This window comes from Borostomias antarcticus (genome assembly GCF_949987555.1).
Source record: "Borostomias antarcticus genome assembly, chromosome: 19".
Taxonomy (NCBI): domain Eukaryota; kingdom Metazoa; phylum Chordata; class Actinopteri; order Stomiiformes; family Stomiidae; genus Borostomias; species Borostomias antarcticus.
The window spans coordinates 8,499,821-8,512,462 of NC_140252.1; the positions used below are offsets into that span (position 1 = coordinate 8,499,821).

The 12,642-nt window shown below is 47.5% G+C and overlaps 1 protein-coding gene across 3 annotated transcripts in view; it reads right to left on the reverse strand.

Moving 5' to 3' along the window:
- Positions 1–12,642, reverse strand: part of nbas (NBAS subunit of NRZ tethering complex) — a gene marked incomplete at its 5' end in the record, with an annotated part of 391,676 nt that overhangs the window by 35,727 nt on the left and 343,307 nt on the right. Inside the window, 2 exons of one of the 3 annotated variants that reach the window (XM_084453787.1) lie at positions 3,554–3,682; positions 9,311–9,458. In XM_084453787.1, the coding sequence (XP_084309913.1) occupies positions 3,554–3,682; positions 9,311–9,458 (277 nt within the window). Of the gene's footprint in view, positions 1–3,553; positions 3,683–9,310; positions 9,459–12,642 lie in introns of those variants that run through there. The other 2 variants (XR_014630910.1, XR_014630909.1) reach the window with 2 other exon arrangements.

Sequence of the window (12,642 nt, forward strand, 5' to 3'; positions counted from 1 at the left end):
GCTTTGAACAAGCAACCAAAATTGCACTTTTCACACCCCATAACGCGGAAGAACGGTGGCTTACCGCGCTTGCACAAGCAGTTTCACATACAGCTGCGCTGGTTGGAGCGAACGTGTATGTATGTATGTATGTATGTGTGTATGTATGTGTGTATGTATGTAGGCTATGTTAGATCTCATACATACATACACGCACACACACCCATACACATGATCTTGTAATATTTGAACAAGCAACCCTTCGTGGTACACGTGACAGACACACATACATACATACATATATACATACACGCACCCAGACCCGTTTCCAGAATGAAATGCCAGGGGGGGCATTCAATATGTTAAGGGGGGCACACACAAATTGTTTGTGTGCTTTTAAGCCCGTTTTAAGTAGTTTTTCAGCCAGATTTAGAGGGATATCTCATTTCTCATTGTTCTCATTCTCATCTCAAGTTCTCACTGACACCTACCTCTGTGTGTTTTTGACATAAGTCTATATCTATCTCTGTCTATCTATCTATCTATCTATCTATCTATCTATCTATCTATCTATCTATCTATCTATCTATCTATCTACCTTACCATTACCATATCTTTGGAATGTCTCCTCACTGCTCTGAATTCATCAAAACTGTCAAAATAAGTTGATTGCTGTTATATGGAGAATATGCAAAAACATTTTTGTAAAACCTTTTTAAATAAAAATAACACAATGTATCAAGTCCATCATAAGTGATTCAAAGTGCATGCAAAAGGGCATCCCTGTTGTGCAAACAAATAAACAAGTTCTCCCCAAAAGAAAATTGCAGCTTATGAAACAAGCATCTTCTGCCTTATTTGACGAGTCACTTAACCAGCCAACTCTCCTCTCCAGATAGGTGGGGTGACCTGAGAACCTAAACCCTGGGTGGATAATTGTCTTGGTAAAGTTAAAACACGTTAAAAACGATTGTAATTACTAAAATGTTTTTATCAAGACAACTAAGCCCTGGCGTCTGGTGGGTCCTAGAACCGGGTAAGTCAGGACCAGCGAAGCACGCGCGCAGCGAGCACAGCATGTCCTGATGGGAGGTTTCACACCACCAGAAGGGCGCTGAGCAGTGGCATTTTTATATGTAAAAAACATACAGAAACAACCAAGCTTTTAGGCACACACTAAATAAACTACAGAGCCATTATATGACAAAAATGGCCAAGCACCACGAAGAGGAATGACAGAACAATAAAATACACCCCCTTAGGGCACAGCACTCAATAGCCTACTCCCTCACTAATCAGTCTTTAGCCTACTAGGCCTTAGCCCACTGCTCCAGGAAGCAAAGTTAACGCTCTCGAGTGCCGATTAAATCTAGGCAAAGCAAAACGCACAGCCATAACAACTGGTTATTAATCACAAAAGACCTAACTTATATCGTAACCCAAACTCGTTTAATCCACTTCATTTTGGAATCAACTTTCAACAAATACTCAAGATCTCCGTTTTCAATGTTCATTGATGCTGCCAGTAGCTAGATAGCTAAAGTGGGTAACATGATTGACCAATAGGTGATGTGAATGACAAGACAGTCATTGCATCATTTTACCTGGCCTCCAATGTTAAGTGAATAACGAGCTAGTAAGACCGGTGTCAACGGACTGTAACGTGGACTGTTTTTTCATGAGGACTGTAGGGGGCAACGGAGCACTACCAAAACGCTAAACACGGATGAAAATGAAGCGATATGGAAGAATACAAGATGCATTAAGTCAAAAACAGTCTGAAAGTCGATTGTCGTGCCTTCTTTCACTGAAAGAAAGAGTACAAATCAAGTTTTATTTGGATTTGTATGCCTGGCTTATAGGAGCAATCGCCACTACTTCTGAATCTTCTGACATCCATTAATAATTCATCCCATTTATGCAAGTTTTTGCACTAGTATGGCATTAACATTACCAAAAATGGCCGCACGGCACGGAATGAATGACCTGCCCTACTCTGCCTGGGATTGGCTAATATGGTGCCTTCCTTGGTTGAGATTGGTCAGGTTTTAGGCATGAGGAGTTCAATTGGTTAAAGTATATCAGGGTAAGCCAATCAGATGCAGAATAGCCCGGGGTCATTCTGTCATCACAGAGATTTAGTACGTCTTTCGCGTTTCGTTCAGGGCGGGCCCAGCTGATTCAGTGGGCAGGCCTGGCCTCCAAATGCCCGCCCTTGGAGACGGGACTGCACGCACCACTGAGCTCACAACGCAAACACTCATTCGGTCACGTGAGCTCCCCCATTCACTACCGCGCATGTGCGCGTTGTTTTGTAGTGAGCGTACACACATACACGTTGTAAGTAAGCTTTGAACAAGCAACCAAAGTGGCACTTTTCACACCCCATACTTTTCGCACCCCATAATACAGCACTGAACACATCGCTCTGCGTGTGTGTGTGTGTAGCTACCTAACATTCGTCAGGGTTGCTTTATATTGCGCATAAGGGGTAACATTATATTAATGCCGCGTTCCAGGCAACCCGTAACCCGTGTTTTCCAACCTTCTACACCTGAAAATGCACTAGAATGGCAGTCAAACCCGTAACTTCCCACTAGTGAACTCGTACCAGATCGATGTACTCCCAGTCTGACGTCTTGTTTAGAACAAGATGGCAGCTCACATGGGTACGGTGACAAAGATAACTTTAGGGCAACGTAAAGTAAATGTGTACATTGTAATCAAAATAATACAAATGAGTATGCACTACAATCTGCTATGTGTGTGTAATGATGCCCAAATATGTTGACGACAAGAGATAGCTAGTGCTAGCTAGCGCTCGCTAGCTAACGTTAAGGTAAATCTGAACTTGACCATGCAAACGGCGAAAAGTCAGTGATGTCAATAAATACAATTATGTAACGTTTAGCTTGCCAGGTCTGAAAGTGTGCCAAATCTCAACCTTCTGCCATATTGGCTTGTTTACATGTATCCAGAATTCCACGCACTCAGATAGTTTGCCTGGAACGCTATGAAGTCGTGACTTGATGTCAACTTACGGGCTCAAAATCTGGAATGCGGCATAAGATTGCAAATTCTAACTGAATGATTCTCACATCTCTCTCTCTCTCCCTCCCTCCCTCCCAACTCACAGGCATCGCTCCCCTCCCCTCCCTGTCTTTCTCTCAGGGATAGAGGGATCTGCTGGCCCAGGTGTGGAGATAAGAGCTTTAAGCCGCATTAACTGAAGTGCTCACTTAACAGAGGCTCTCATCTCTGATCTGAGAACAGTAAAGACTCCACCAGGGGATGTAGAGAACACTACATATCTGATCAGAGAACAGTGTTAATATGTGCAGGGTGAGTGAAGCAGGTTCAATGATATTGATCTGATTGAGGCTCAGTGAAAAGGAGGAATTGAGTCCAAGTGCCAAATGGCAGACTGTCCCTGATCTGATCTAGGATCAGTCCCAGGGTCCCCGGGCTCCGTGATGCTGTTGATCAGACCCAGGGTAAGCTGGTGTGCTGTTACTCCTACCTCCGTCATGCTGGTGATCTGACCCAGGGTCAGCTGGTGTGCTGTTACTCATACCTCCGTCATGCTGGTGATCTGACCCAGGGTCAGCTGCAGCAGCTGCTCGTCTCCGCTCTCTGTCATCAGCTTCAGGGCCGGGAGCTGCAGGCTCTGGTCCAGCAGCAGTCTGGATATGTGTCTGATACACTGGAGGGAGGGAGAGAGAGAGAGAGAGGGAGGGAGGGAGGGAGGGAGAGAGAGAGGGAGAGGGAGGGAGGGAGGGAGAGAGGGAGGGAGGGAGAGAGGGAGGAAGGGTGGGAGAGAGAGAGAGAGGGAGAGAGGCAGGGAGAGAGGGAGGGAGAAAGGGAGGGAGGGTGGGAGAGAGGGAGGGAGAGAGGGAGGGAGGGTGGGAGAGAGGGAGGGAGACAGACAGGGAGAGAGAGAGGGAGGGAGGGAGGGAGCAGGGGGAGGGAAGGAGGGAGAGGGGGAGGGATGAAGAAGAGAGAGAGAGGAATGGAGAGAGAGACGGAGGAGGGGAGAGAAAAAGAGTAAGAGAGAAATGTAGGAGGGAGCATGAGTACATCAGGTTAAACTGTCAGAACAAACACACACACACACTCTCTCTCTCACACACACACCATCAGGGAGAACTATAGAGACACGCAATGACAAAGAACACACGCGCATATATTCTCACACACGCACACACACGCTCCTAGACAGTAGCGAGTGGAGGTGGTGGGGTGGTAATATATGGATATCACAATGTAATCTGACTCTCCCATGCACCAGCAGTTTCATTCCAGCAGATTTAAATTAAAGCTGTTCAGAGTCTCCTCCCCCGCCAAACACCAGCCAGCCGGGCGCTCACGCAGAATAGCATTAAGCGCTAAACTAATATCAGTCAGCTGCTTATATCCACACAGAATAGAATTAGGCTCACACTTCCGTAGCGCGCCGTGCCATGAAAAGCATCAGGACCTGCTAATACCAGACAGCTGGCGCTAGCAGGAAGAAGGTGTTAGAGGAAGTAGTGCTACAAGGCTGGTGGGCGACTCTGGGTCACATGTTCAGAAAGACACATGCGTGGGGGTCTGGTGAGACAAGTCTGAATGAGGAGAGACAGGTCTGAATGAGGTGAGACAGGTCTGAATGAGGTGAGACAGGTCTGAATGAGGTGAGACAGGTCTGAATAAGGAGAGACAGGTCTGAATGAGCTGAGACAGGTCTGAATGAGCTGACAGGTCTGAATGAGGAGTGACAGGTCTGAATGAGGTGAGACAGGTCTGAATGAAGAGAGACAGGTCTGAATGAGGTGAGACAGGTCTGAATAAGAAGACAGGTCTGAATGAGGAGAGACAGATCCGAATGAGGAGAAACAGGTCTGAATGAGGTGAGACAGGTTTGAATGAGGTGAGACAGGTCTGAATGAGGTGACAGGTCTTAATGAGGTGAGACAGGTCTAAATGAGGAGAGACAGGTCTGAATGAGGAGAGACAGGTCTGAATGAGGAAAGACAGGTCTGAATGAGGTGAGACAGGTCTGAATGAGGTGAGACAGGTCTGACTGAGGAGAATGAGGAGAGACAGGTCTGAATGAGGAGAGACAGGTCTGAATGAGGTGAGACAAGTCTGACTGAGGAGAATGAGGAGAGACGTCTGAATGAGGGGAGACAGGTCTGAATGAGGAGAATGAGCAGAGACAGGTCTGAATTAGGTGAGACAGGTCTGAATGAGGTGAGGCAGGTCTGAATGAGATGAGACAGGTCTGAATGAGGTGAGACAGGTCTGAATGAGGTGAGACGGGTCTGAATGAGGAGACAGGTCTGAATGAGGTGAGACAGGTCTGAATGAGGAGACAGGTCTGAATGAGGTGAGACAGGTCTGAATGAGGTGAGACAGGTCTGAATGAAGTGAGAGAGGTCTGAATGAGGAGAGACAGGTCTGAATGAGGTGAGACAGGCATGGATGAGGTGAGACAGGTCTGAATGAGGAGAGAGGTCTGAATGAGGAGAGAGGTCTGAATGATGAGACAGGTCTGAATGAGGAGAGACAAGTCTGAATGAAGTAAGACAGGTCTGAATGAGGTGAGACAGGTCTGAATGGGGAGAGACAGGTCTGAATGAGGAGAGACAAGGTCTGAATGAGGAGAGACAGGTCTGAATGAGAGGCAGGTCTGAATGATGAGACAGGTCTGAATGAGGTGAGACAGGTCTGAATGAGGAGAGACAAGTCTGAATGAAGTGAGACAGGTCTGCATGAGGCGAGACAGGTCTGAATAAGGAGAGACAGGTCTGAATGAGGAGACAGGTCTGAATGAGGTGAGACAAGTCTGAATGAGGTGAGACATGTCTGAATGAGGTGAGACAGGTCTGAATGAGGAGAGACATGTCTGAATGAGGTGAGACAGGTCTGACTGAGGAGAATGAGGAGTGACAGGTCTGAATGAGGAGAGACAAGTCAATGAGATGAGACAGGTCTGAATGAGGTGAGACAGGTCTGAATGAGGTGACAGGTCTGAATGAGGTGAGACAGGTCTGAATGAGGAGAGACAGGTCTGACTGAGGAGAGACAGGTCTTAATGAGAAGAGACAGGTCTGAATGAGGTGAGACAGGTCTGAATGAGGAGAGACAGGTCTGAATGAGGAGAAACAGGTTTGAATGAGGTGAGACAGGCCTGAATGAGGTGAGACAGGCCTGAATGAGGTGAGACAGGTCTGCATGAGGTGAGACATGTCTGAATGAGGTGAGACAGGTCTGAATGAGGAGAGACTGGTCTGAATGAGGTGAGACAGGTCTGAATGAGGAGAGACAGGTCTGAATGAGGTGAGACAGGTCTGAATGAGGTGAGACAGGTCTGAATGAGGAGAATGAGGAGACAGGTCTGAATGAGGTGAGACAGGTCTGAATGAGGAGAGACAGGTCTGAATGAGGTGAGACAGGTCTGAATGAGGTGAGGCAGGTCTGAATGAGGTGAGACAGGTCTGAATAAGGTGAGAGAGGTCTGAATGAGGAGAGACAGGTCTGAATGAGGAGAGACAGGTCTGAATGAGGTGAGACAGGTCTGAATGAAGAGAGACAGGTCTGAATGAGGAGAGACAGGTCTGACTGAGGAGAATGATGAGAGACAGGTCTGAATGAGGAGAGACAGGTCTGAATGAGGAGACTGAGGAGAGACAAGTCTGAATGAGGTGAGGCAGGTCTGAATGAGGTGAGAGAGGTCTGAATGAGGTGAGACAGGTCTGAATGAGGGGGAACAGGTCTGAATGAGGAGAGACAGGTCTGAATGAGGAGAGGTCTGAATGAGGTGAGACAGGTCTGAATGAGGAGAGATAGGTCTGAATGAGGAGACACAAGGTCTGAATGAGGAGAGAGGTCTGAATGAGAGGCAGGTCTGAATGAAGTGAGACAGGTCTGCATTAGGCGAGACAGGTCTGAATGAGGAGAGACAGGTCTGAATGAGGTGAGACAGGTCTGAATGAGGAGAGACAGGTCTGAATGAGGTGAGACAGGTCTGAATGAGGTGAGGCAGGTCTGAATGAGGTGAGACAGGTCTGAATAAGGTGAGAGAGGTCTGAATGAGGAGAGACAGGTCTGAATGAGGAGAGACAGGTCTGAATGAGGTGAGACAGGTCTGAGTGAGGAGAGACAGGTCTGAATGAGGAGAGACAGGTCTGACTGAGGAGAATGATGAGAGACAGGTCTGAATGAGGAGAGACAGGTCTGAATGAGGAGACTGAGGAGAGACAAGTCTGAATGAGGTGAGGCAGGTCTGAATGAGGTGAGAGAGGTCTGAATGAGGTGAGACAGGTGACTGAGTAGAATGAGGAGAGACAGGTCTGAATGAGGTGAGACAGGTCTGAATGAGGTGACAGGTCTGAATGAGGTGAGCCAGGTCTGAATGAGGAGAGACAGGTCTGACTGAGGAGAGACAGGTCTGAATGAGGCAGGTCTGAATGAGGTGAGACGGGTCTGCATGAGGCGAAACAGGTCTGAATGAGGAGAGACAGGTCTGAATGAGGAGAGACAGGTCTGAATGAGGAGAGACAGGTCTGAATGAGGAGAAACAGGTCTGAATGAGGTGAGACAGGTCTGAATGAGGTGAGACAGGTCTGAATGAGGAGAGACAAGGTCTGAATGAGGAGAGAGGTCTGAATGAGAGGCAGGTCTGAATGAAGTGAGACAGGTCTGCATTAGGCGAGACAGGTCTGAATGAGGAGAGACAGGTCTGAATGAGGTGAGACAGGTCTGAATGAGGAGAGACAGGTCTGAATGAGGTGAGACAGGTCTGAATGAGGTGAGGCAGGTCTGAATGAGGTGAGACAGGTCTGAATAAGGTGAGAGAGGTCTGAATGAGGAGAGACAGGTCTGAATGAGGTGAGACAGGTCTGAATGAGGAGAGACAGGTCTGAATGAGGAGAGACAGGTCTGACTGAGGAGAATGATGAGAGACAGGTCTGAATGAGGAGAGACAGGTCTGAATGAGGAGACTGAGGAGAGACAAGTCTGAATGAGGTGAGGCAGGTCTGAATGAGGTGAGAGAGGTCTGAATGAGGTGAGACAGGTGACTGAGTAGAATGAGGAGAGACAGGTCTGAATGAGGTGAGACAGGTCTGAATGAGGTGACAGGTCTGAATGAGGTGAGCCAGGTCTGAATGAGGAGAGACAGGTCTGACTGAGGAGAGACAGGTCTGAATGAGAGGCAGGTCTGAATGAAGTGAGACGGGTCTGCATGAGGCGAAACAGGTCTGAATGAGGAGAGACAGGTCTGAATGAGGAGAGACAGGTCTGAATGAGGAGAGACAGGTCTGAATGAGGAGAAACAGGTCTGAATGAGGTGAAACAGGTCTTAATGAGGAGAGACAGGTCTGAATGAGGAGAAACAGGTCTGAATGAGGAGAAACAGGTCTGAATGAGGAGAGACAGGTCTGAATGAGGTGAGACAGGTCTGAATGAGGAGAGACAGGTCTGAATGAGGAGAGACAGGTCTGAATGAAGTGAGACGGGTCTGCATGAGGCGAAACAGGTCTGAATGAGGAGAGACAGGTCTGAATGAGGAGAGACAGGTCTGAATGAGGAGAGACAGGTCTGAATGAGGAGAAACAGGTCTGAATGAGGTGAAACAGGTCTTAATGAGGAGAGACAGGTCTGAATGAGGAGAAACAGGTCTGAATGAGGAGAAACAGGTCTGAATGAGGAGAGACAGGTCTGAATGAGGAGAGACAGGTCTGAATGAGGTGAGACAGGTCTGAATGAGGAGAAACAGGTCTGAATGAGGAGAGACGGGTCTGAATGAGGAGAAACAGGTCTGAATGAGGTGAGACAGGTCTGAATGAGGAGAGACAGGTCTGAATGAGGAGAGAGAGGTCTGAATGAGGAGACACAGTCTGAATGAGGAGAGACAGGTCTGAATGAGAGGCAGGTCTGAATGAAGTGAGACAGGTCTGCATGAGGCGAGACAGGTCTGAATGAGGTGAGACATGTCTGAATGAGGTGAGACAGGTCTGACTGAGGAGAATGAGGAGAGACAGGTCTGAATGAGGAGAGACAGGTCTGAATGAGGTGAGACAGGTCTGAATGAGGAGAAACATAACCAGAGGCTCTCATGACCTTAACCACACGCCATGGCGGCCAACACTGATGTGAGCTCCTCCAAACAGGCCTTTGAGAGTTTAGAGTTGTTTGAGAGTTCAGAGTTGTTTGTAGAAGTTAAGAGTTGTTTGTAGAAGTTGAAACGTAATTCAACTTGAATATCCAAGACAATATACATGCGCACAGTAACAGTGAAACACACACATGAATACACACAAACACACACAGCTTTTTCTTACTGTACCTGCGCTGGGAGCTTGTGTTTGGTGCGGTACAGGGAGCGACACATTGTCATGACCTCATTACCTAGGTCCAGTTTAACCTCTGACCCCTGGCATTGGGAGAGTAGGGCTGCTGTCAGCACTACCCAGGGGTTACGCTCCGACTCCGCCCTGAGGAGAGGCAGGACCAACGTTAATGTGCGTGTGTGTGTATGTGCGTGTGTGTGTGTATGCGTGTGTGTGTGTGTATGTATGTGCGTGTGTGTGTGTATGCATGTGTGTGCGTGCATGCGTGTGTGTGTGTGAGGGAGCAGGGGATGGAGAGGGGGAGAGAGAGAGAGTGAGCAGAAGAGGGAGTGAGAGAGAGAGAGAGAGAGAGAGAGAGAGAGAGAGGAGTAACTATGATCTCTTTGTGACAACTAAAACATGACATTTGAAATTCACAATCAGTTCACATCAATCCAACCTTGTTGAGGCGCACTCTGTAAAAGACAGCATTAACATTAAAACTATAAAGATCAGGATTCAACATGCCAATAAGGAGAGACACAAATACAATACCCCATTAGTGTTTATATGGTGTTAATACGGCTGAGTGTTGCTAATTGCTCAGACCGGAAGCACATGCTGCTGACCTTGTGTAACCAGGTCAAAGCTGTGTAACCTTGTGTAACCAGGTCAAAGCTGTGTAACCTTGTGTAACCAGGTCAAAGCTGTGTACCCTTGTGTAACCAGGTCAAATCTGTGTAACCTTGTGTAACCTTGTGTAACCAGGTCAAAGCTGTGTAACCTTGTGTAACCAGGTCAAAGCTGTGTAACTGTGTAACCAGGTAAAGCTCTGTGTAACCTTGTGTAATGAGGTAAAGCTCTGTGTAACCTTGTGTAACCAGGTCAAAGTTCTGTGTAACCTTGTGTAACCAGGTCAACGCTCTGTGGTCAATTAACCCTGTGTTAGGTTATGCTCCGTGCTCCCTAGACCTGGTCCAGGGCAATATCTATACAGATAACGCCCTGTTACTCTCAATGCAATTTGCCTATGAAAGCACTTCATCGGCCCGGTCGTCCGAGTCTACAGACAAAACCGTTTCGTTACTCACCAAAGTAAACACATCGTTGGAAAGATGAAAGCCTTTTCTCCTAAGTCGCTACAGTTTGTAGGCCCATGTCGGGGATGATGCATTACATCTTAAAGTCTCTCAACACCATTTAAGATGTAATGCATCATCCCCGAAATGGGCGGCAGCAGTGAGTAGGCTAAACAAAGCGGAGAGCGCCGATTCGCCGGTAGAAGAAGACAGTCGATGCGCTGTGGATATAAAACATTTAAGTGTACAAATTTGCCTTTTATTTGAAAGGGGGGTGACTACACACTGTAGCGACTTAGGAGAAAAGGCTTTCATCTTTCCAACGATGTGTTTACTTTGGTGAGTAACGAAACGGTTTTGTCTGTAGACTCGGACGACCGGGCCGATGAAGCGCTTTCATAGGCAAATTGCATTGAGAGTAACAGGGCGTTATCTGTATAGATATCGCCCTGGACCAGGTCTACGTGCTCCCCTACTGTCCAGCTTCTATCGGTGGACAATGTTGCTATACAGTGTTTGAATGCACAAAATAGCTACAAAGATCAGGCTGAAGTGGATATTTCACCTTTTGTTTCAGGAATGCGGTCAACTCAGGAGTGACGTCAATCCCAACTCCAAATTCCTACTTCCCAGGCAACTGGAAAGCAGCATACTGTATGTCTCACTGTGAAAGTGTGTGGTCTGTCAAATAACTAATGTGCAACTAAGGTGGGTCAGACCTGTCCAGTGGCCCTAGCCATGGGCTATTGCTAACTCACACTAACTTTCCCTAGGAAATGGCCACTGTTTGAGTTGGACACAGAGTTCAAAATCTGTTTGTTAAATTTAAGTATGACTATTCTTGACCTGCATACCACAACAAAGCTAGTCTCCACTGAAGCTTACCGCTAATGCTATTAGCCTAAAGGCTATTACAATAGGGGACTCCACTGAGTGCACTCCAACTGCCGCTAATCGCTAATGCTAGTGGCTGTTACAACAACAGTGGTCTCCTCTGTGTGTTCTAATTCTAATGTTAATGCTAATGCACCCCCCAACTGACTCCATTATCTCTCTCCCAGCTCTGCTGGGGGACCCAGACGCTGGCGGGCGCTAGCTGTTACCACTGCCCTACTAAATATTGATAGAGAGGGAGAGTAAGAAGTCATTCACAGTTGTATTAAGCCCCCATCATCATAACACAAGGCCCCACATCTTCCAACATGGTATGGTGGTAATGATGACTGTGTGGGGGGGGGGGGGGGGGGGGGGTTGGTGCTCTTTTCACAAGCTAAAGGTTACAAAGCTACTATTGCGTCTGGACCACTCAGGTAAGACAAGCAGCTCAATGAGCTACACTATCGTATGCAGATCTGTACTACCCAGAATGCCATGGAGGAGGTGAAAGTGAAAGTTAGCATGTGAGTTTCTTAAGCCTGAATGTGTGTGTGTGCTAAGGGAGCCTCAGACTAAAGGACAGGGGCTCTAAGAGCCTTGGTGATGTCGGCCATGTTGGCACACTCAACACATCCGCTGCTGGCGTTATCTGCTGGCTCCTAACTGGCACATGACATGGGCCAACACACATGCGCGCGCGCGCGCACGCACACACACACGCGCACACACGCGCACACACACACACACACACACACACACACACACACACACACACACACACACACACACACACACACACACACACACATATATATTCTTTGGCAGTTATATGTAGCTGTGTGTGTGTGGGTTGGTTGGTGGAGGTGAGTTGTTGTGTGGGAAGTCTGAGGTTGGCCTGCGTATTGCAGTCCCAGTGGAGTAATCCCCTCCTATCGTCTCTCTGTCAGTAAGAGTGTCAAGGATAAGAGGGGTCGTTACAGGTGTTATTCAGTACTGAGCTAGCAAGACCGTTTAGTGTAATATGTGTGGTGTTATTCAGTACTGAGCTAGCCAGGCAGTTTAGTGTAATATGTGTGGTATTATTCAGTACTGAGCTAGCCAGGCAGTTCAGTGTAATATGTGTGGTATTATTCAGTACTGAGCTAGCCAGGCAGTTTAGTGTAATATGTGTGGTGTTATTCAGTACTGAGCTAGCCAGGCAGTTTAGTGTAATATGTGTGGTATTATTCAGTACTGAGCTAGCCAGGCAGTTCAGTGTAATATGTGTGGTATTATTCAGTACTGAGCTAGCCAGGCAGTTCAGTGTAATATGTGTGGTATTATTCAGAACTGAGCTAGCCAGACAGTTTAGTGTAGTGTGTGCGGTATTATTCAGTACTGAGCTAGCCAGGCAG